The sequence below is a fragment of the Megalops cyprinoides genome, chromosome 2 (assembly GCF_013368585.1).
Source record: "Megalops cyprinoides isolate fMegCyp1 chromosome 2, fMegCyp1.pri, whole genome shotgun sequence".
Classification (NCBI taxonomy): Eukaryota; Metazoa; Chordata; class Actinopteri; order Elopiformes; family Megalopidae; genus Megalops; species Megalops cyprinoides.
In genome coordinates, this window is record NC_050584.1 from 58,687,325 (window position 1) to 58,712,886 (window position 25,562).

The window sequence follows — 25,562 nt, forward strand, 5'->3', positions numbered from 1 at the left end:
ATTTCCACACCTGCCGCCTGAGTACAGCGGTATCAAACTGAATCAGCAATACTGAGAATTGGCTGTTTTAAAATACGACATGATGGTTTCAAGACAGTCTCTCACCAATGAGTGGCACGCGTTGTCTGATACTCATATGCAGAGCCTAATGTTGTGTAACCAATTCTGTCATTTCCATTATGACAATAATTTTGCCTCAGCACAATATCATATGCATTGTCTTTTGTGTCTCAATTGCTTGGTTATTAATACTGCAAGCTGCGGGAATGCTTAATTTATCTATAGGAAATTTCTTGTAAACTGTGAACTGTTGAGAAAATTGTTTTTTCAAATATTCATGTCTATACAAAGTTTAATAAGGTTAATGTTTCCTCTCTACTTCATTCAACATTGAAATAAATGACTAAAAGGCTTTCCAATTATAAAAACATCATGACATGTTAGACGATGCAAAAAAAGAGAAAAGAAACTTACATAACAAAATGAATCCATTTTTTTTTTCAGTCATTGTTTTCATCTGGGTTTCTCTTGCAATTCACTGTTTCATTCACATCTACTGAGATCAGTGTAAGCGTAACTGCAATTCACATACATCTTTTTTGTTTGTTTTTGATGGTAATCAGTGGTTTCCAAACTAGGGTGCTCTTAACTTAAAGAGTTCAAATGATGCAAAAAAGTGCTACTTGAAATAAACATTATTAAGGCGGATAATAGTCAATATATTATGTTTATCATTTATCTTTTTCACAAACATCCCAACATTTCATGGAGACTTGCCTTTCCAAAGTACTGTTTTACAGCTACCATATAATCTGTCCTGAAAATGACTACCCTGCACAAGTTACTTGTAGATACTGGTACCATATACATAACACTGTGTGCTGGCAGCAAAGGGTTTTGCTGAAGAGTTTAACAGTTAAATTTATCTAGTTAGCTTTGTCTTGTGTATTCACTGGAATGGCACAAAACACAAAATGGGACTGTTCAACGGACCGTAGCATTTAACATGACATCACATAATTCACTCATGTATTAAAAAAAAAACATTACGGTGCAAATTGTCATGCTTATTAAGGCTTTTCAATTGGATTCACATAGCTTTGCCCTATAGCCAGGAGCCAATCACATCTAATATTAACTACCAAGAAACATTCCAGAATTAAGCTTTTTTTTTTAAATTCTGAATTCAAGTTTTGACAATTAATGACACTGATACAATTTAAAAGGCAGTCATTACACAGATCGCAATCAAAATCAGACTGCAGGATGAACAGGTGACAGGAATGAAAGATTAACGGGAATAAAAGGTGAGGAGAGAAAGAATCTGCACACTCCAAACAGAGAGCCACAGAGGAAGACGAGGGGGGAAACAAAGTGACTGACAGCAAAAGGTCCGATCAATTAAATTTTATCAGCAAATCCAGTCCTGCCCCTGTAGCTGTCAGGCGGCGCGATAAGCCGAGCGGGCCTTAACGTACGACACAAACTTGTCACGGAAAAAGGAGCCGTGTCCCTGAACCCAGCCGAGATGAAACGCGCTCATTTATTATTTTGGCACTGCAGGAAGATGAAGAGCCGGAATGGCTCCCTACCTTCGGCCCCTGTGCAATTTTTCTATTCCATTAATTTTTCATGAAATTTCATTTCTTAGCTAATAATCCCACTGCAAGTATCCACCTGGGGTGCTTCTGTTGTACCTCTCCAGCCTGCCTATGCTCCTATCTGCACCTCGGCTCCCAGGTCAGGCTCACCCGGACTCAGGGCGGATCCTCCTGGGCTGACGGGCAAAAAAAAAAAAAATTTCCGCCATGGCAACAAGTTCCCATTCTGGCCATCCCCTTTAACGCTGCGCTTTCAGGTCAACCGTTCTTTCTGAGCCTTGCCAAACCACACTAAATTGCGGCCTGTGTAATTGAGGAACGTGGGGAGAAAAAACTGAGGAAAAGCGGGCGACCAGGATATCAAGATGGAGGCATTCCGTCGGCAAATGTGTTGCAGAAAAACGTTATGTCACATTCTGTTGTTCAGAGTTGCCATGGACGAGCTGGGGGTACGAACTGTGCATTGCCTTTGTTTGTGGCAGGTGCGCAAATCACTCATGCCCTGACATTGTTGAACATTTACTGTAGAACAAGGGCATTACACCGACACAATCCAATAGGGAAATGAATTTAGCCAGATCACATCAGTGCACAACCGGGTAAAACAAATGTCGAAGCAGCCTAAGTTGCAATCTGAGCACAATGGGTGGATAAAATTAAATACCACACTCTTGATAAATCCAATGGCACATGTCTCGACACCTACACGTGTGACATATTTGTTAAATAGTAATTGTCTCAAGATATCAGACTATATTATTTCACAAGGGTTTTCCTTGCTTTTCACTGCCACACTGTGCGATTATACCCTTTTCTTTTTATGCATTTTTTTCTTTTTTATGTCTATATTTTTCATTTCTTGGTTGATGGCACTGTGTGTCACCCACTCAAAATCAAGTCTGTTCCTCAGTAACAGAAAATGAATATTTAAGTGTGACTGCAAGGAAACTAAGTACAAAAAAGGTGCTAAAAATAATTTCAACATATGGAATTCAACACAGTCCTTACATGACAATCAATGACTGAACATTATTTCTATAAATTAAGTGGAGGAGGTATGAAGAATAGTGTTTCAAACAGCACAAAATATATTTTAATGTGGATACTGAGCTGATTACTGGGATGTCATGTTCTATATATAAGTATCCATCAAAAACTCCCAGGGGTAATGTTCTTAATAAAGTAATATAACTGAGCGTGGGAATTTGGCTGTGCTTTTACAACAACTGTAATTCCAAAGCACAGTATCAGTTAAAACATTTGAAACTTGACTCTACAGAGTAACCATTAGATGATTTAGCTTGAGTAGTAATTTACAAGCTGTAAGCTGTTGGTTGATGCTCCCCCAAAAAGTGAAACAATATCACACACTGTATTTTTATATAGTCTGGATACAGTATATTCAATAAGTATGTAACCGAATGATGAATAATCGAATACCGAAAATACTGTACGTGTTCCCTTTATGGTAAGTTTTCTATTCCATACAATAGCCACTAACAGGCTTCTGTTTGAACTGCAGTATTACCCTATAAGCTGTAATTAAAGTAGGCATTCGTGAGACGTCGTTGTTTAACGGCACCTTCCCGAGAGTGCAAAGTACTAACAATACTAATTAACCCTTATACATATAAACATCTGGTCAAGAAAAGCACGTGCGGTACATTAACAGAACCCGCATCCACCTCAGAGCGCGCATGTAACATGCACGAAGACAATAACATGCAATATGAAAAGTAGCCTAACTATATAGAAAATGGTGAGCAGAGGAAGTAACCTTTGCTACTAGCTAAGGTAATACATTAAATGTTGTCAAGAAGAGGAACCAGGGGGTTCGGCAAACCTTAACGTCATCGAAGAATGCTCTGACCTTTATAATTAAAGACAATCTGTGCGATCGTGTTTGAGTACACTTTCACAAGGTAAAGGGATACAAATACGTGTGGACGTGGGTTGCAAATAATTCACGCACTTAGGATACTCTTGGAGTCTTTGTCACACGGCTAATAAAACAGCATCCCGCTGAGAAGAATTCCTTTATTATACCTGTGTATCGCGACTTCACTTCGCAACGATTTAAGGCTGCGCTTTTTCAACGACATATTTAAACTTTTGTTGCGGAGATGACGGTGTGACGCAAAGCCCTTCTAACACAAAAGTCATCTTCCCAGTTTTAAATAATGGCTCTGCTAAATACAGTCGTGTTAAAAAGCGCAACGTACTGATTTAAACATTTATGAATGTAGCAGATTATTCCAATGCGAATGTGGGACATTTCCAGTGTAAGACTGACCTCAATGTTGCTGCGCAGTGACAGGTGAATGTCCTTCCCCCCCTGTGAATCTCCCCAAGGTGTGCGCGACCTCGGTCAACCGTGCCTTAAAGAATGTATAACATAAACAAAGTTTACCTTTTCTTTTCGACCTCCTCCTCCTTCTCCTCTTGAACTTGCATTTCAGTTGGCTGCTCGGAGTTCCCGAAGCGCGGGTGTTGCTTCCAAGAACTGATGCCATCGAAGTAGCAGTGGGGTAACGTTCGAAATCGAATAACCTGTTAAGCGTGTTGTTTTCGCTGTTTCGCTTTACTTTGTGTTCTAAGACAGTCCTCGGAGTCGTCGCTGATATTTTCTTTCTCTTTATTCCGGCTAGAACTCTTACAGGGGTATACCTCTCGCTGTTCAAGCTCTATCTGCACAATTACCTCTCGAACTCCAGCAAGCCTCCCTCTCGCAGAGACTGTATTAGCGGCACAGCGTGAGAGCTCTCTGTAGAGACGCCTTTTTCACGCGGGGCTGTGTGCTCTGCCTCTCCTTTCTGCACCTCTGCGTTTTTTGGCACCAACCACTTTGAATCCAATCATGCAGGAAGCCTATCTATTTGCTGCCGCAAATTCTAATTAGACCCAATCATGACTGTCTCCAGACTGTGACATCACCACCACTACCACCAACCCCAGCACCCCCTCCCCCGCCAGCTTGCAAACTCAGCTCCCATATCGGCTGAGTGATGTCTGGGTCCTGAAAGAAGAGAAGAGACAGGGAGGTGGAGATCAGCTTCTGACAGAAAACAGTGTGCGCTGCTTTGTGTTGTGTGTATTTCCAGGTATGAGTGTTTGCACTTCTGTCAGAAACCTGTCCAGCAGTCTAGGATTGCTATACATCCCCAGCATGTGTGTGCATGTGTGTGAGAGAGAGAGACAGAGAGAGAGAGAGAGAGAGAGAAAGAGAGAGAGAGAGAGCGAGAGAGAGAAACGAAGAGGAGGAGGATATTTGCTGTTTTTACCCTTTATTGCAGCATGTTGGCATTACACTCAAATGGAGCCAAAATGCCGCCAAATTGATTAGATTGCCTAAAGTGATGATCACTTCCCCTGACAAAATATTATCTGTGGGAGCAGTGAGAAATACTTGGGATGATAAAACACTACTTCAACAGAGTAACCAGTTGGTATATCAGACACAGTCAGTCTCCCTAAAGATCTGCAGTGGACCACCTCAGCAAGTTGCAATATATTCAAATAATTACCATTAGAGGCTATTAGTGCAGCTTCCCAATGGCTTTGTTTCCTACGCAATGAAATGAGGCCTGTCGCTACATGTGCGGTTGTTTTTTTTTTTTCTTCAAAGTGTATTATGGCTTTAGAGGCATGACTGCACATAATGTTGTGGACTGCTTCAGCAAGGATGCCTTAAATGAGGTTAATGCTGGTGATAGAAGGGACTCGGGGGGCCAAACAGCTGAATTTGAACTCCTTCAGGCCTGCCTTTCATACATACAATGGACACATGGCGAGGGAGGTCAAAGTTGACATTTTATGACCTTCACATTCAGAGGGAAAAGATTCTGACAGTTCATTGGGAAAGGAAACTTGAGAAACATGACATTTTGGCATTTTGTATAAAGACAACGTGCACTCTTTCAAAAGGCATTAGTACTTTCTCTTCCTTCTGGTCATGCTGCTGCTGCAGACCTCCGCAGGACAAGGTCAGGTGTATTGTGGATGTGCTATAGTGCCACTCTCACTCAGAATCACACATGCACAAATAAACACAAAGAATGAAACTGCATTGCAGGGACATGTTGACCTTAGTTGATACACATACACACACACACACACAAGGAATTGTTAAATGATAATGCATTGAGTCATGGATATACTGTGTCATCAGGTGAGACTGAAAGATTCAGTTGAGACTGAAAGACAACTTTCAGTTGTAACACATATCTGACTATTTAATTGTAATGCGTAACTGTGTCTTTAATCAGTAACTGTAACAGTACAGCAAGCAAAATACCCCCTCCAAATGAATAGATAAATAAAAACAGAAACAGCAACCATGCAGTGAATCATTTTCATTATAGCTCTATGCCTAATATAGGCAATATAATGAACACTCCAAGTAACTTAAGACCTAGTCTGAAATAGAAGATGGACTCCCTAAGACAATGGCATAAGTAAATTACGCACATCAATCCATTTATCATCTGTGTGAGCATGTTTAGTGATGTCAGAGAGTAAGGTCACGCTGTGTTCTTTTTTGTGCCGTGAGGACATTTCCGTGATGTAGCGCACTGCAGGTCCGTGAGAAGAGAGGGGGCATCGCTCGTGCGGAGGACGCCCAGAAATATCCATGTAAATTGCAGTTTAAGAGAAATCAATACAAGTGACAAGTTGCCAATGGTACTATCTTTGGACATAATGAAGGTGTGAGGGTGTAAACCGCTCACAGATAACAATGCTGGGGTGGGGTGGGTGCGGGGAGAGGGGTTGGAAGTGGGGGGGGGGGGGGGGGGGGGGGGTTGTTGAGGGGCACCAGGCACTGTGTTGAAATAACACTGAAGAACAAGTAGAAGCCCCTGGGTCATGCTACACTCCTGAAGTGTCCCCGCACTTGTCTTTCGTAATTGTAAGTGGCAGAAGTGCCTTACTTGAATAAGTTCAGGTAATGCGGCATATTCCACTGCTTATCCGCTTCGTCACCAAGAGGGCTTTGTAGGGATATGTGAAGGAGCACAGTTCCTTCCGCAACGCTTTGCTGTTTTACGACAGCAGGACCGTAGATTGAGAAGCTGCGGTAACCGTGGAAGCTGGGAGTGTTCTTTTTTATATATGCCACCCACAGTGCATAAATAAAGAACATGATATAATCATGCTAATACAAAGACATCTAGGCAGATAATAATGCTGAAAACAAAGTGAAAGGGAATTCATTCTGATTTCTTTTAATGTAATTCACTTTGTTTTTTTATACATCCATTCAATAATCTGTGAAAAAATGCAATACCAGTGTTGTTTTTTCTTGGTAATCTGTGTGATTTAACATTGTCTGTTAGACAGACTATGACGGCCCAGAGACTTGGCTCCAAATACTATGTTTATGAGAAGAAACTGCTTGGATGCACAGTGAATATTTTCTCACCAACTATTCAAAAATGTTCACCTTTCACTTCTCTGGTTGGCTTTTAGGAGCATTTAATGTGTCCTTTCCCATTTTACCAGTGTATAAAGACTGGTGATTGCCTGTTATCTGACTCCTTTTTAACTGGACACAATGCTAGGGTATCTTAGATATTCTGTGTTGGTTGTCTTCTAAGGAGAACTAGGGCCTGCTGTCCGTGGTGCTGATTTTTTTGGTGCAGTTTTTTCTCCTCCTAACAAAAGCCTTTTCTGCTGAGCACATGCCCAAAATAAAACTGTGATCTACAGCAGAGAATAAAGATGCTGTAATTATGGAGTACACAATGCATTTGCTGAATCTTAAGTTTCATTATCACTGCTGTGTCACTGATATGGCAGGAAATTTCAAATTGCATTCAATCACTCAAATAAAAATGTGTCAATGGAAAAATATCTAACAAACTCAAGTACATTGGATTTCAAGCCACTCCCATGATTATTCGAACAGGTATCAGAACAATAATGCTGCAATATAAATATTAGGTCCTAACAATCCACACATTTATTGTGTGAATGTGTACATTACACATAATATAATTTCTGTAATAATCTACTTAGTCTCAAAGTTACAGAATTGATATTTGAAATCTGATTATTCATCAGTAACTCACTATTCAACAATTATCTAAGCATTTCATTTGAGTAATTGTGAAGTAAACCAACCAGTGAAAGAATCAGTCAATCATATTTCATTTGATCTTTTGCTAATATAAAATAATTGTCCCAGAGTGCTTCACTTACCCCATTCCAAATCAGCAGTTCATGTTATGGCCTACATATGTCACTGTACATATATTAAGGTGTATGGAATATAAGATGCAAAAGAAATATAACAGCTGAGATACCTGTAATGTAATAAATACAGCAGCTTCTCTCGTTGGGATGAAAAACCACAAAAAAACCCCTAAAGATTGGTGAGGTAAACTACCCAGGACACCTATTTCACATCCACTGGGACAATAGGCAATAATACATAATAATACAGTATCTGATCCATCAGAGCTCATTGATTCAGGGGGTGCAGTGGGGTAATTTCACAGCACGGCCAGAGTGTCTCACGGTCAGATCAATGACCGAAGGAAATAAAGCCCTGTGGGACAAAAGACTCGATCAGAAGACAACTTTGACTGTTTCTTCCCCCTCATTTTAACACATTATTACAATGGAACTACCCCACAGCACGGCACACATAAATGGCATAATATCAAGTTGTATAGCTTTTCAAAGAACCATCAAACAACACAGAACTTGAAATGTTAGACCTTGTTAGCTGTTACATATTGACACTGTATGGTCAACATTGATTTGTGTTTTGCAAGGCTTCGGTAAGTGTGCATAGTCTCACTCAAAAACATTTTTAATAAAGTGAGTGTTGCTAAGATATTAAAAATATTAATATTATTTGTAAAGTAGCCAGCTATGCCAGAATATGTGGGCATGTGTTTTAGGAAAGGTTTTGATGTACAAAAAGCAGCGTGTACAGAGCTATCATTTGAGAACAGCAAACATCCAGGATACAGAATATTACACAACACATATTTGCAGCAGAAGGGAGTTTTTATTTTTTATTTCATCTGGCACTACGCTTGCAGTATTTCAGCTTGCATGTTAAAAAAAATAGAATTGTTTTTTCTTATATATTTTTTTTTTTCTACAAGCTGTCTTGATCTCTCTTCATGACACAGGTCATAGGGCTGAATAAGAGAGGGGGCAGGATCAAAATTGGTGTGCACAGCTTATTAACAGGAGAGTTTCTTTCACGTTAAAAAGGATCACGCTTCATATTTTCCACAGCCTTTTCATAATTTCTAATGCTTATTTTCACAATCCTATCATTTTTGTCATATATTTCTCTTAGCACTACTTCTTCAGGCGTCCTCCCATGGGACTCACTGATTTTTTTTTAACATAATGCGGTAATTGTCACAGAACTGTATTGTAATCTTTCAGTGTACAATTTTTTTTAGAAAGAAAATGATTTATTGTACACTGCATTTAATGAAAAGGTTACTTAAATTATCCTGTCACTCCAATGATCACTATTTACATTCCACAGTCTCAGAGTAAATTGGGGATGTCTCACTTTCTTATTCAGGAAAAAAGGAGTTGCCCTAATTCTAGTTATAAAACCGTTTGCTTCCAGGCTGGTTGTACATTTAAATGAAATGAACACAAATGCATGTTTTGTGTATATGTATCTGCTGCTGTCTGCAGTGTATGTCTGCATGCATTTGTATACATACACTGAATATATATGCTGTATACATATCCACATTCATTGGGTATGTGCCTCAAATATTGTATTGTTATGTAGTATTTATGTAGTTATAGTGATGTATGTAGTTATCTCCTCATGCTAAGCTATAATATATCTTTGATGACAGATCAGTTATGCATAATGACTTGATCATTTTTATTTCATCTAAGGGTCTAGAGGGCTATGGTATTTATTTAACATACTCCCTGAGGTAAAGCAATTTTGCATTTGTTGACACATTGACAGCTACACTGGGAGCTAGAGGCATCTGTGGTACTTCCCTTCCTTTTCTCTCAGAGGTTCTCTTTTGGAGATGTATCTTTCTTGAAGGCACCTGTATATAATGCATTATGACTGTATTCATAATACATTATAGTTGACAGATAATACATTATGCATGCATTACAATGCATAATAAACGCAGTGATAGTGTCTCTTTGTATCCAACAATATTACATATTATAAGAGACAGACAGGCATTATTATGGATCCACATGTCCTAAGATGTCAAAAAGAGTGACTTATGAATGCATAGTACATAATGTCTACTCCATATAGCAGACATTCATGCAAATTCTTCATGAATTTCCCCGAAATGTTGTTGAACATTAAATGAGGAAACGGATCTTGATCAAATTAGTTGTAAATCTGAATAAAATATGATAATTAAGGACAAATTTAAAAATGGTACACACTTTTTGTCTCCCCATTTGCCAATATAATATTGCATGTTCTCAGTCCTCGCTCGTTTTGTAGTCATTATTGCCCTCAGAGTAATCCTGATTACATTATGAAAATTCAGTCCTCCATCCTTGCGCTCGAGTTAATGCATGAACAGTAATCAATTGTTTATTTAGGGCCATACAGCAATTCATCCTTTGAGCATCATCCCTGTAATGCCACTTGACAAACTGGGCTTTCAGTTTCAGTGGTGCTGGTCCGCAATAAAAATCCAGGGAAAGAAGAACAAACAGCGGTCTTAACTGTAATAGATGTTCATCATTAATGCAAATACATAAAATACAGTAGCATTTTGTACTTCAACAGAAACGAACACTCGACAACTCTGGTCAATTTCAATTACTAATTTTTTGGTGCATGCAGAATGGCACTTAAGGTTTCTGACTGCAGTCCATGTGGTAAAGGCTTGAATGGAAATGTTAGGTTCAATCTGATTTCTATTCAGATGGCGTAAGAGTGGAACAGATGTCTTAAATGTCTTAGAACTTCTCCATATTTCAATTTTGATCCCACGCCCTTCTCCTTTTTTTCTAATTTGTGTTATGACCAACTTCACAGTCAATATAACCTATTGAAAACATGTGTATTTATAGTTACTTTAAATGTATGTTCCAATCAGCGCAACTTGTGTGAAAGCTCTCTGTGCCGGTAGACAAGCATGTCACTTCAGTGCTGTCAATAAGGGAGCAAACAAATCAAGTAAAAATTTTGTTTGAATAAACTGGTAATATATTTTGTTCCATTCAGGCATTCAGCCCAGATGTACAGATTAAGATCCTTTTTTTTACCAAATAAAGAGAAACCATACTTCGTACAGTTGTTGGCAACTGTCAGATTCCATGATATTGCCTCTTTCTGGCAGGTGCTGGGAGACACTTTGGGGGTGAGCAAGACATTGGATCCATAAACAATCCATAAACAATGAACAGTGTATCTACTGCAAAGAGAAGGCTCGAATAGCAAGTAACAAGAGAGGTGGTAGTTTTTGAAGGCGGGACTCCACTCAGTCTGGGGAACGCCCACTGTGGTTAGGGCCGTATATGGCAAACATAGCCCAGGACAGGCAACCGAAGGAAAGTACCACCACTGCACGTGTGAAAGGGGCAGCAGTGTGGCATAGTGGTATGGAGCAGGGCTCGTCACCCAAAGGTTACTGGCTCAATTCAAGCACTGCTGTTGTACCCTTGGGAAAGGTGCCTAATCTAAACTACCTCAGCAGATATCCAGATGTATGAATATAAGCAGTGTAATGCCCTCCACGTGCTGATCATTTGCTACCACATTCGTAATGTGAAGCTGTGAGAGCAAAATGGCTCTTCCCCACACATTACAGTAATATCTGGGCAAACCCCTCCAAAAAAAGTTGGTGGTCAGACATTGAGGCACAGTCGATATCTACTTTTGCACACGCCACTGACATCCACACCTTACCCAACATGCACAGCCAACAAGCTATACAACATCCAACTCCTTGATCCCTCAAAAGGCCCATTAGCTTACTAAGGATATGGCTTATTAAGCATGAGCATTGCTAAGGGCTTGAAGTAGGCCTGTAGTCCTTTAATTGCCACTGTCATAATTAAAAGCTCCTGCACCGGTAATGCAAAGGTGATTGGCTGTTACTTGTTTCCGGCAGAACGTTCGCGGCCGTCAGAGCCTCCTCCACCTAGGTCAGCGGTGGAGACGGGGCCCCCTTATTTCTGTGTGGATATTGACTTTTAAGCTTTCTGGGAGGGATTAGGCTGATGTGTCCTTATCTGCTGCTTGAGCTCATCACATGGGGATTCCGCAGCGACTGAGATCTGCCTTCATCTCTCCACAGCAGACATTTCACTCCGCCGCCCCTAATCCCACATGGGCTTTTTTTTTTTTTTTTTTTTTACCTTACACATCCCAGCGGGTTATCTGCAGCCACTTTCCCCATTCCCTCTCACCCAAAAAAACTCAGCGGTTTATCATTACACACCCATTATATCCGTATGGACATGGGGAGAGGAAAAAAAGAGAGAGAAAAAGAGAGGAAAAAAAGGAGAACATAACTGAAGTTTTTCCCTCACCGGAGAACTTTCACACCTTAACAAGGCTGAGAGTGAAAGCTGTCTGACCTTTTTAGAACTCTAGATTCACCAACTGTGCCCACAGGCACAACAGTAGACATACGTCTGATCTGACCAGAACTATATTTGATATCATACTGTATGCGCCCACCAAGCATGGACAGGAGATCATATTTTCCTGTAATACATATTTTCCTGCTTTATAACCTGTCAAAGTCAGCAGCGTCACCTCACCTTTCAAGGACTTAAAACTACTTAGAGCTTTGATCCTAAAAGCAACGAGGTGTGAATTTTAATTTGTACAGCAAATAAGGAATATTAGTAGTTAATTGAAGTGAATTTGACTTTTTATCATTTGCTATGGAAGATTTGACAACAAAAGCAAAAGTTTTGCTTGTTTGTGCTACTTTAATGTCCTCTAGTTGCTATAGAGAGGAAAAGAACGTCCAGAGCGAAGTGAAACTTGTTGAAACTTGTTACTCAAAGGTGGATGTGAAGCAGTGTGATGGTTAGATTTAATGCATCTATTAAGTTGTCTATTACATGTATAGACAAGTATATAATATAGAAAAACCCTATTAATTTTACCCATTTTATGAGTACAGTTAGTAATTCTAATTATAATGTATTCCCTGCATATAAAAGCTTTTACTGACTTAAATTTACAGATGGTCAAAACTCAAAAATGTTTATGCATATTTGTATAGCCAGCAAGGTTTATATGAAAATTCTCAAACAAGTGTTAAGCATTAAATTGTTTACATTCCTTAACAAAGTGCATTTCTTTGGTCCCAGACAGCAGAGTGGCATTGATGGAATTCACAGTGCACGCCTAATGTCTGCAAAATGGTTTAACTGACAACTGTTCTTAATTTTCTTTGTGTTGTGCTCATGGTCATTAATCACGAGGGACTCAAAAAATAATTGTCTAGTCCACAGCTGTCTTCCATGACCTCGGTATTTGGAAGTAGAAGATAAAGATGTAAGTGACAGCTCTGAAATAGCATTTTCTGAGAATGCCGTTCAGCACAATATGAATATGTTGTCATAAATATGAAACAATTGACTCCTTATGTCAGGTTCAGGGCATTGTAAAATCATTTGGCTTTGTGGCTGCATGAAGGAGCCGACATTAATTCAAAATTGAGTAGTTTTTAAAAAGCTGGCATCCCCCATTGAAACTCACTGTGGGAATCAGGCCTCAGCTCTGTCTAAACACATCACAGTACTGTAGGTCCAGCTGGTATAATAAAGCTAGAGTGCACAGTACTGAGATGGTTCATATATAATGAACATATCCTCCATGTCCTTTTACAACATTCACTCAGAGTGATATTTAGGAGCAGCTGACCTTCTAGGTCAGAGATACCTGCCTCGTTTTAGGGAAACCTAACTCTATCAATAGAATTTCAGAGGAATGTCACACTGGGCTTGACAAAGAGGGTGACGCTCTTCTGGATGGTCATGCTGTCCCAGTAGCAACAGACAGAGTGCTTTCAGTTTCCATTCTAACAGCCTATAACAATCTGTGGTCCAGGCTGCCACCACTTTCGGACAGCACTTGTGGCTGTCTTCCCTCTGAATCACTAATAATGACTACCATGCATTTAGTTTTTACTTCCTTGACCCGCTATAGTGCACCATTGTTCCGGGAGATTTGTGTATAGTGAATAGGACTTGTAGGGGTAAGCAAATTCTGTTCAGCTCCCCAAACACGTCATGTTTCTTTTCCAAGCAATGTGCACCATCTTATTAGTCATATATACTGGTACACACACAATGCAGTCTTTGGAAGGCGACATGGCAAAACAAATTAAACATGTGTGGTATTAGGGTTATGTAATTAATATATTAAGGTTGATAATATGAGAGGCAGTATTGCCACGGCCATAATGTATTCATGTTTAAAATTCATAAATATTCTGGTGTTCTATTGTGTATGAACTGTGGTTTATTTAAATCAAACTGTCTCCCTCAATGGCAGCAGCATTAGTGCCCTTAATGTCATATAACATTATCTGCTCGGTAGTTTTCAACAATGGGCCCATTGTGTCCCTTTTAATGTGTGTCTTATCAGGGAAAGACAGGGAAGGAGAAAGTAAAGGAGAGAATGGAGAGAAAAGAAGAAAGAAATGACTCTTGTGTTTACCGGGAGAAATTCAACAACAACTTTAGGACGTTGGCTCATATAATGTAAGAACAACATCTTTGTGTTGTGCTTTCACATGGCAAAGTTAGAACATATCCACTGAGACAAGAGCAGAGGAATACCCGGAAGACCCTCAGGTAACACAGCTCGCTGTGCCAGTTCTAATCAGTAGATGCTCATATACTGCAGATACGGCAGTTGTCGTCCGTGTCAGAATTCCAGAACACATGCAATGGACAACGTTGCCCTGGTAAACTCCAAGGTGGAGAGCGGAACAGTAAGATGCAAAAATAACATGCTGTTGCTAAACTGGACCTGCACCAAAGCATGAAGGTAATCAATCAATAATTCAATCACTCAGCTCAGACCTCACATACATCCATTTGAAATTCAAGGTTACAGTGTGATCAAATTAAACAAACAAGCAAACACCAACAGCACATATATATTATTCAAGAAACCGATCAGTATAAAATACACATATATCAGATATACTGTATTTCATCATGCAATGCAAGCCTGATTTCAGATTATTATTTATTGATTCATTTATTTCTTTGTGTTAAGGAGACACCTATGTGCCATGATATTGAGTTCCTGAAACGGGTAGAAAGCCAATATCTGCTTTATTGGGAAGCCATCTGTTTGCAATTGAGTATCTTGGATGAAATGAGTGGGGCTGTCTTTAGGGGCACAATTGTGTTCTGGCTGAGGCAGTGAAACATTATTAACTGGAGTGGTTACAACCTGACAACAACAACCAAAACAAGACAAGGAGAAACACAAAGGGCAAACCAGCAAAGCTTTCCTCCAGTCAAATCCTGGAGAAAAAAAAAAGTTACTGGAAGATTTTCTATTCCTAACCACCAGATATAGTTGCATTTATCTTTGCACATACTCATTCAGATAATCAAATGAGAATACCAGCCCTGATTCCAGTCAGAGGAAAGCATTTCCTCCTTTAAGATGAATAAACCGATTCCTTAAGACGGATCCCTGACACGGGCCTGTGTGCGCCACATGCTGAATAGAGGTTCATCTTCACCTTGCTCGCCCACTTTTAGCCATTGTGCTTGCTTGGCTAATTACATCAAATTCTACGGCCCCCCAGAGTACCAGGGGGAGAATGGCCCTTTATTCCTTCACGCTGTGCTTACCACTACAGGACATATATTACTGACCATCACAGGGGTGACCGGACTCAGCCATGCCAGCTGGAATGAGCGCTAATGATATCATTCATTTATGAGCGGATCAATAGGGCTGCAAGGAGAAATCTTTTGCGAGACTCGCATCTTTCCCGGCACGTACTTCGGTGATTTTAGGCAACGCAGTGCCGTGACATAAAATTGTCTGTTGGTTTCATATTTTTACAGTCGTGAAATCCCTTTATGTGAATTAGCGTGAAAAATGCAACAGCGACAGCAAGGCAAAAGTTGAGAATGCTGGGAATGACACCAGAACACAAATTTATGTTGTGACTGTCCCTCGCCAATATACTGTAATAGAGTAGGGGTTAGGGTTGGGGTTAGTACAAACCCTCTGCACATTCTTCCATCACCCGTTCATCTGTAGCACTGAAGATGTTGTAACGAATCGTTTCTAAAGGAAAGCTTAAATTTTTCAAACCTTTTGCAGTGCGCACTTCGTCGCTCATTAACGGGTTAATTTGTCACTAAACATGCACAACGCTGTGGATAGATTTCGATATATTGGAATTATGCGCATTTCTCCAGCATAAACGGCTGTATCAAAACAAGCTTTCTATGTACCCCCTGCTGCCACAAAATTAGCACACAGAGGAGCATCCTTTGAAAAGATCCTTAAAGGCCTTGAAATTCCAGTATATCAAATTTTGGAGACCGAGATTAATTGCCTCTTTTCCACCCCGACAGTAATCCTTAACTGCTTCCCTTAAGCACGACAGAATCTTAGCGAGGTTCCTGCGTGCTGAGAGAAGGCCTCAAAGTGGAGAGGAATCAGACATAATATGTTAAGCTACATCACCAATATCCCGCCTGACACCGCTTAAGGATTTTTCCCAACTTCCAGGAATTAAAGGGAAAAATAAATAAAACATCAGGTGCTCAATGCTCTCCATGGGATTTGCAGATAGGGCAGCGCACTTGGAAAGATATTACACAACTTTAATTACATTTTTTTTTCCAGCAACCAGTGAATGTGCCATATGTTAAATACATGTACTAAATCTTGGAAAATCTGGATTGGAGATAAAGCCCTGAAAATATGTTATTATTATAATACTGATGCTGTTTTTTAATGTTGCCAAAACTAGAGACATTTTTTTTTAACTCAGATTCGACAACAAAACGTGTTGCTCTGAGATACCTCACAGCTGTTTCTGATTTTTTGAGTGTATCATTTTATTAATCCAACAGATGACTAGAGTTATTGTTTCTGTCCATGAATGCCTTAACTGTCTGGATCAAATACCAAAAAAAAAAAAAAAAACATTTCTTGATCTGACAGAGAACTCAGCTGCAACAGACTGTGTGTTTTGTTGTAAGAGACATGCAGTGCAGTATGACCCTCATGGCATGACTTTGTTCAGACTGTAGGCACACCTTTGGAAAATACAAGTAAAAAGATGATATGATGAAGGATACAGACTATTGGTTGAGAACAATGCACAGCTGCTATACTTCCTATGTGGTAAAAATATATCCTTTTTGGGATAAAAACCAGGCCGTTTGAGGATCTAACTTTTACCAGTTATCTTAATGCATAACAGTCATTTTTCAAAATTCACATAATTTTTAAGACACTGGCAGTAGCAGGTGGACTTGAACATTTGTAAGGAAAGTAAAATTTCAAGATAAGTACTGTTCAGTGAACACACCTGATACATTCTCTTCAGAAAGGCCCACTTCAGCCATTTCCCGGTTGGCTGGATTTGGGTCCAGATTCAATGTAATGGAAGTGCACTTTATGGTTGGTAATTTTTTATCACAACTTTAACATTGTTGCTGGGTTGCTTTTCCTGCAACTAGCTATGAGAGCATGAAAACGACAGTAAAAGGACAGTAGCAAATATTAAGATAAAATCCCACTTTTCATACTTTTCTGTATTACAAATGATTGAGACCATCTTCAACAAGAAAGAATAAATAGTAGTAAATAGTAAACAAATCTGTGTGGATAATTATATTCTGACACACTCAGTAGACAGGTTGTTAAATTAAGTTTCACAGTCCCTGGCATATCTTGGGTTGTGATTCAGCCCAGTACAAACCACAGAGCTATTAACTACCGCTGAAAAAAACAAAAAAAAACAAAAACAGTGAGGACTAAAGTTGAAGCTAATTGATGTGGAATTCATTGGTGAATAATTAAGTGGTGATATGGTTGTGACGGATATATTTGTCAGCCAACAATGTAGTCAGCATTGGCATATAACATGGCAGTAATGGGGCAGCTAACAGTCAAAATGAAAAATTAATTTATTATCATTGTGCATAAAAGAAACACAAAAAGCTGTGCATTTTACAACTCCTATTATTCAGTCATCACATTGCTAGCTAGCTGAAAGAACACCTGCAATTTTTCCCAGTTATATTGAACTGCTTTCATATTTTTAATTTACTTTCAAGTTATCTTCAAAAAACATTGACTCACTTAGTACTTATTAATTATGCCCTTATTATGTACATAATTATGTTGTTAAATAAATACAAGCAGTTGGTTCACCTGTCAGAAAGTAAATAGTTACACCACAGGCTGTACATTAATATATCATTTTTTTCTTGATTTGACAGAGAAATCAGATGCAACAGACTGTGTGTTGCTGTCAGAGTCAGCACTTAGAATTAGAATGTCATATCAGGTGTGGTATGACCCCGTGTCATGCCTTTGTTTAGGCTAAAAGACATGCGCTACAAGGAGACAGAGTATTGATTGAGGGCAATGCACATTTTCTTCCCATATGGTCAATCTGTCATAAATCATTTATCTTTCTGCTCGGTATTCTTTATGCTTTACTTCCTGATTCTGAAATGTCCCTGTCACTTCTCAAATGTATTACCAACTGCTAAACAATACTAGGCTTAAAAACAACAATTTTTGAATTGTACTGTGAAAATCTAGTTAAAGTTAGCAATCCAACACAATGAAAATCAAGTGCTATGCTGAATAGCAGTATATATTGTGCTGCGTATGTATAAATTCAAAAGAAAAAATAATTTTTAATTTGATAAACTGTAATAACAAGCACTGTTTTTTCAAAGTGGAACTAAGAATGCTCAACAGTGTTTTTTCATGTAAATAGATGTAATAATACCACATTGCCTCCATGTATATGCTATTTTCATTTCTAACACCTGACAGAAATCAGAATCAGAACAGCGGAAGCCAGATATTACAGGAATTAATCAAAGTAAAAAATCAGAGTGTGTATACATGTGTGCCAATACGTGCTTTGCTTGAGTGACAAACACACTAGGCTAAAAAGACAATATGCAATTCTGTAAAGCAACAAATCTGTCACCAAGCAACTGGACTGGAGGTGAGGGTCAGGTCAGGGGTGCAAACTTCGCATATTAAAAGCATCTGACAAAAAACCTGACACAAAAAAAGAGGGAGGAGGACCTGAAGGGCCTGAAAAGCCTTTGGGTAATAAAAAACATTTGAATAGCAGTGCTTTTTTTGCCAAGGTAATTGTACTCCAACGCAACGGCCGACCTGGCTTTCAGTCCTTTTTTAAAATCATAAACTTTATGCCAATAATTAGGATTTCAGTCCTTTTTTAAGTCACAAACTTTGTGCCAAAAATTAATGCCAAGCAATGCCTTTATCCACAGTTACCTACAGGCACTTTCTTTCTATTTTTCAGTGCACAGCAATGGTGCTGAAAACAGACTGGTTTAGCTGGATCCGTCGGTGGCTCTGAGCATGCTTTAAGGGTAACCTGCTGTTCTACTAACCCTTCTGCATGCACCTCATTATGCTGACACTGATTACAAGATCCCATTGACTGCAAGCCGCCTCTCTGTCCTCCCTGTCTTGTATGAATAGTATGTAATCAATCTTTTATCCAATCAGAGGCCCCGCTGTCTGCAGCTGATAAAAAGTCTCGGCAGGGCTCTGACGAGACCATGGCCTGAAAAAAAGTCCCAGAAGGCACCAGGAGATCGTGAGGTTAAACAGCTGTGAAGGAGGGGTTTGAGAAGCAAGAACAGACTGTGTGTTTCTATAATAATGATAACAATAATAATAATGGGTTGGTCATGTGTTTATCAGGTTAACGTTATGTGACATCCCTTTAAACGTAACATTGGACGCTGTGAGCTCTTTTCAAGCTTTGGCAATTTTCCACTTTCTCTTTCTAAAGGAGATGAAGAGATGCCCTACAATTGTTCTCCTCGTTTCCGATCCTTCCTCCATACAATCCGAGCTCCTTTTCTGTAAAACACAGAATGCAATCAGCGAGAATCGATAGCCCTGTGTTGGCATAAGGAACGGCTGCATTGTGCTGGCTGGGTGCTGACTTCTCGCAGGGGGGGGGGAGCAGATAACGTGACCTCCTATCTCCCCCCGGTCCACCCCAGAGGGCGCTGAGAAAGTAAAAAGCTGAGCGAGAGAGGGACTGACCACAGCGATGTCCGATAGGATGCACCGAGACCCAGACTACCAAGGTTGCCCTTTCTCTGCCTAATTTTGCTTTTAAAAAAGGCCTCATCACCTCTAAACAATATCATAACAAGCATACAGTACCTATATGCCTGCAATGGGAAGCACAAGTGTAGCACAAATACGTATGCAGATATTTAGAACAAACAAAACCATACCTATAAAAATGAGTCTTGCCCATGCTGTTACCTTCCTAGCACCAGTTGATGCAATTTACAGACTCGTTTTCAAAGTCCATCTCTTCATTAGTAGACAGCTGAGGGAAGGCATAGTAGAAAAGGGGTATTATGGGATGGGACTGCAGTTCAATTCCCCCATTAGCTGCCATAGCACCGTGCAGGTTGCCCATGACACAGGTGGGCAAAGCAGTTACAGGTATGATGGTGAGACTGACCCTCTCACCCTCAAGAACATCTCTTCCTATCATACATCCTATCATCTTAGTATGAAAATCATGAAAATGAAATATTTAAACAGTAAAAGTAGAAACGTAGTATGTAAGTAAAAAATAGACTAATTCCTGAAAAAAAAAAAGTATCAGATAAAAATATAAATTAATTACACTTTATATTCAATGATTAAAGAAGTCTTTTTCCAGCAGGTTACATTTGCACAATGACAGTTTACATCATCTGTCATCTGTCTTTTTTCTTCTTTGTAGCGGTTGTTAATAATGATTACTTGTTCAACTAGGAGTACACTATGACAGTTTTTTATTTTTTTTTCTTGGATGCACTGCCAGCAAATTGGTATTAGATGAGATTTAACAACCACCGTGACAAGACTGGGTATCCTTGGTAACAAATCTAGCCACCATCTAATTGAAAACAGACACATTAATCTAAGTAAACAAGAAATCAGCAACAACCACTGGAATTGCTATATATGCTATGCTTTTTAAATACTGTATATTGCACAGATTCTGTGTCATATGTGATCCATCACACAGCAGGTTTCATACAGTACATTAACATAGAGCTCATTGTGTAGTTATGGCAACCTTACTGTCGCTATTCTTGTAGAAATATCTGACTTCATTGTGTCTGACATTTCATAAAAGTACTTGCAGAAGTCCATTCATATTAATATTTAATACCATTTCAACTCAGTCCAAAAGAAACAATCAGAAAAAAACATGCCTAACATTAAGAATCCAATATCTACTGTTTGCTGTGTTCCTACACCCACTCTATTCAATATGAGGCAGAGGGGGAAATAAAACTTCTTCCTATGAACAGTAGATGGTAGTAGCAAACATTATTAAATGTTTTAACAGCATGAATGTGTGAACTCTGGTTCTGTTAAGGGCTGCGCTTGTGGAAACACATTCAAATAACAAATAACCAGAAAGTTGAAATCTATCTCCTTGTGTTTTGAGATGTGGGTAACAGAGGCCATGTCTGTTACCCACATCTCAAAACACTGCCCAATTAGTCCATGACATAGGAGTGCTGAGCACTTGGTGAGATGTGTCCAATGTCATGACCATACTTATATGCAGGTAAAGGTAACTGTAAATCTACAATAATTATTTTTCATTTGAAGGGCCCATTCATCTGGTTAAACAGATAATACCTATAAACATCTATTAACTAAATATGACATTTAAGAAAAATATACAAAAGCCAATTTGAACAGTATGTGATAACATTTATATTTTGACAGTTGGTATGCAATTATTTTCAGGAAGTAACAACACTTCATTTAAGTGTCACCATCCCCTTTAAATCTTGATATTCATTTAGAAGCAACAAATCTTGACACACATGATGTTTTGAGATCCTAATGCCTGAACAGTTCCACAAGCTTAATTCGGAAATGATTTCCTTTGGTTTATATGGAAAATGACAATACGCATGTTTTTATTAGACTGTCTAATAAGAACCTCACAAACTGGGATGGCACCAGTTCTCCTTGAGGTGATATTACCATTTCAAAGGAGCACACTTCCACAGCCCTGTCTCAGTGTCAGTGCTGAAGCAGTAGGACAGCGAGACCAAAAGCGGAGTTTAATAAGCAGAAGTCAGTACTTAAATCCTTTAAGTTCGACTCAACACCTCTCATTTTCTTCTGGTACTTTCATCCCTGCCAAGCAACAGCTCCTCAAGTCATGTTTGAAGTTTCAGCTTTTGGCCTCAGTAAATTAAACAGACATGGGCGGTCTAAGCTAGACTTTAGATAAAACAAAATAAGATGTATTTTTTCCCCCCTCACATGCCTCTAAACCTACCCTGATTATTCTTAAGGAATGTATCAGATTATTTGGAGGTAAAAAAAAGATCTGTGACTGGTGTACTCAGTATTTTGCTGATTTAAAGTGATAAAATGTGTTTGGAACGAGAGAGAAAAAAATCTCCCCTCAAAATCTGTTCTTCAAAAGAATGAGTGGATAATTTTTTGTTGAATAAAAAGCATTGCACCTAACTGTGAAATCAAAAGTTTTAATTAAAACGAAGAATGTCAGATTGCCCTGATGCATCAGAGTCTTTCAACATTTCTATTCTTTAAAAGAATGCAAATGTTGAAAGACTTAGATTCAATCTTTGTGTACTTTGTCCTAAACTTTGAGATAAAGTGTTACTTTTTCCACAAAACTTTTTACAAGACAAAGCACACAATCTCAAACTTACTTAAATTCTGCGTGTTAGACATGTTAATCTGTTTGGTGTGTCAAAGTGGAAAAAAAAAAAATGTCTCGTGCAACGTAAATGTTTACATCAGGTTGATGTATACAGGACTACAGGACTTCCAGGACTTTCTCCACACCACATCCTGTAGATTCTTATGTTATGTGGCCTATTAACACCACTGTTTTAAAAATTCTCATCAGCTTTTACATACCACATACAACCACTCAATTTCTTTCTTATCTCTAACTCCTGCTTGGGTTGTGGCTCTGCTTGTTTCGACCATGTGACCTAACTGGGTGTGCTGGTTGTGCTGCTGCTGCACCTACTGTCTATGACCTTCTGCGTTTCCATTTCTCCAGACAAAATCCTGATCCCATACAGTTTTTCTAGTTTTTCTTTTTCGTGTCCTTCTCTTCCTGCTGTGGATGAATAAATGAATGAATCAATCAGTTTTTATTTGCTATAGAGCCCTTTATGATTTAGCTGCTGTGTGATGTCTGAATAGTCACATTTTCTACCCATACTTGTGTGTGGCTAGCACTCGGATGGGCCGGTCTTAAACATATGCAGGGAAAGGAAGACATGATTTTTGCACAAATATTGGACACGGCAAGACTATAAGATTTAAGGACAGATACTTTTAGTCAGGCCCTCCTTTATGATTCGAGAAGAGAGGCCATTTTAACACTACCATAAATCCTTTCATGCTTTACCACAGGGACCATGTAAGATCTCTAGACCTTTGAAGAGTCAAAGTTCCTTCAAATTCTGGCTTTCTTCACATCTTTGGATTGGAGTGCCCTACATTCAAAGAACAAAATCAAATATGTCCATAATAATGCATATTTTCCAATCAAATATGTCTGCAATAATTCTGTCAATGCCACTTCTGTTGATTTTGCCATGACCACTTTGGTCACAATTAAGGAACTTCAAGAAATATGTAAGCGGTATTAACAAAACAAAGATGCTAATTTGATAGCTTGGTTAATACATCAATCATTTCAACCAATATTTTGAACTAATATAGATATTCCTCTTATGAGTAGCCTAAATAAGAGAAACTCTACTTTCCAAAAGCAGGAATAGGCTGTTTTACATGCTTAACTTGCTTTCTTACTTTAGGACTGTCATGAGTGAATTCAGTTCATACTTGGTGAAGGAGGGTATTTAAATAACCACGTGTTTGTCTGACCATAAACCAACAGTTGGAGGTGATGCTCTGTACGCTCGTGCAGAAGCGGCAAATCTGTTCCAGCGAGACACTTGAGATATTATTACAAATCCGTGAAATGTCCTCAGGTGATGAGATTAGTCTCTGCAGTCTCTTTTTGAGAGCTTAATAAGTTGAATGGATACCGTAAGCGGGCTGAGGATGATATTACATCAGTTGAAGATGTCCCACGGTATTAATAGATGGTGGTCGGCTCGAGTGCAGATTGCACTCTCGAAAAGCATAAAGCGCGATGTAAGACTCACCGCATAACAAACACTCAGTATGTAATGTGTGATTAAGCAACAGTTCAATATACGAAACATTTTTTCTGTGGTACACATATATATTTTAAATAAGCAGTTATACGACAAAATTCTGGGAAGACAAAAGAAGTTTTCTTTTTTATTATTACTTTGCGCCTTTTTTTCCCCGTGAACGGCCCCTGTAGAGCTTTAAATTTCCCAACGATGTCGACGCTAAATCTCTGGTTTAACAGTTTATAGCCCAGCTGTGTTAAACTGAGACCCTGAGGCCAGGAACATAAATAGTGGGAGGAGAGGCCGCTCATCAAAATCACACATTTCCACAGCCGACAGTCATTCACACCCAAAGAAAAATAACCTACAAACACAAACATCCGCGTCTTTTTTTTTTCCGACGCAAACATTCGTACATCACATGATCAAATGCATCGGCACATGTGACGGCGAATGGGAGCGTGCCCGCACAGGGGGAGAGGAGATGAGGACGTTCCGTGTCGATGAGAATTAAAGACACCACATCAATAACTTTTAGGAGAGAGGCAGAGATTGAAGATTCAGGTTTCAGGTGCGGTTGGAGAGCTGCGGGAACCCCAAGATGATAAAACAATTAGATTCGCGATGTATAAAAAATTCCAACATCTATTTCAAGGCACGGCTGTTTCTAGTAGAAACGTTAATTGGGTGGACGCGTCTCCAGACGCTGCTTGCGCCTCTGAAACTCTTGTTTCACTTTTGTCCAGTAGGCAGACTTCACAGCTGAAAACGAAATGATGGTTTTGATTACAACTTAAGTAGTTTTCAGTAATACAGCTCAGATTAAATCACTCTGACATGTATACTTTGCTGTGCTTCACAGGTTTAGATATGACAGAGAGCCATACATGAAATCCTATTCACTGGAAACTTTGAGAACAAAAGGGATGGGTGATTTTGATTCTTTCCACCTAAATAAGGTTTCATATGAAAAAGAATTTATTTTCTGTGGTGACCATAATTTATAAACAAAACCATAAAAAAGAAACTTGTTGCAGACAAACACACATGTACGGAGAATGAAATACAACACAGTTCAAAGTAAAGTCATGCACTATTTTGATTCACTCAGAGTATTTTATTATGATAATCTCTGCTGTAAAGAGCTTTGGAAAACATTATGTCCACATCTGCTTCTAGGCAAGATACAAACATTGTCATTTTCAACATGCTTCTTTTAGTATATGAGATTTCAGTGAAGACCTCCACATACATTTGTATGCTCCAGCTGATATTAACAGAACTTGTGATTTTTTAAAATACGCAAATTGGCTATTCTTGTAAGTAGTGCAAAGTACAACCAACACAATACAACAAAGTGAAAATGCATTATACTCAGCAGATATCAAAATGTGAAGAGTATACCAGCCTCTTCTACAGATTTATTTCAATCAAAATCACTGTTTGCTTACAACACCAGATATAATCAGTCTCGTACAACAGCAGGCAGAAAAATTAATTACTGTGTGGACAGTTTTGTTTGAACCAAACAATAGTTATTTTCTATAACAC

The 25,562-nt window shown here is 39.0% G+C and overlaps 1 protein-coding gene across 1 annotated transcript in view; it reads right to left on the reverse strand.

Annotated features, from left to right (window-relative positions):
- Window positions 1–4,400, reverse strand: part of adarb2 (adenosine deaminase RNA specific B2 (inactive)) — a 134,236-nt gene extending 129,836 nt beyond the window's left edge. Inside the window, exon 1 of the mRNA XM_036521280.1 lies at window positions 4,012–4,400. Within this exon, the coding sequence (XP_036377173.1) occupies window positions 4,012–4,114 (103 nt within the window). The 5' untranslated portion in view covers window positions 4,115–4,400. The remainder of the gene's footprint in view (window positions 1–4,011) is intronic.
- Window positions 4,401–25,562: the final 21,162 nt, after the last annotated feature.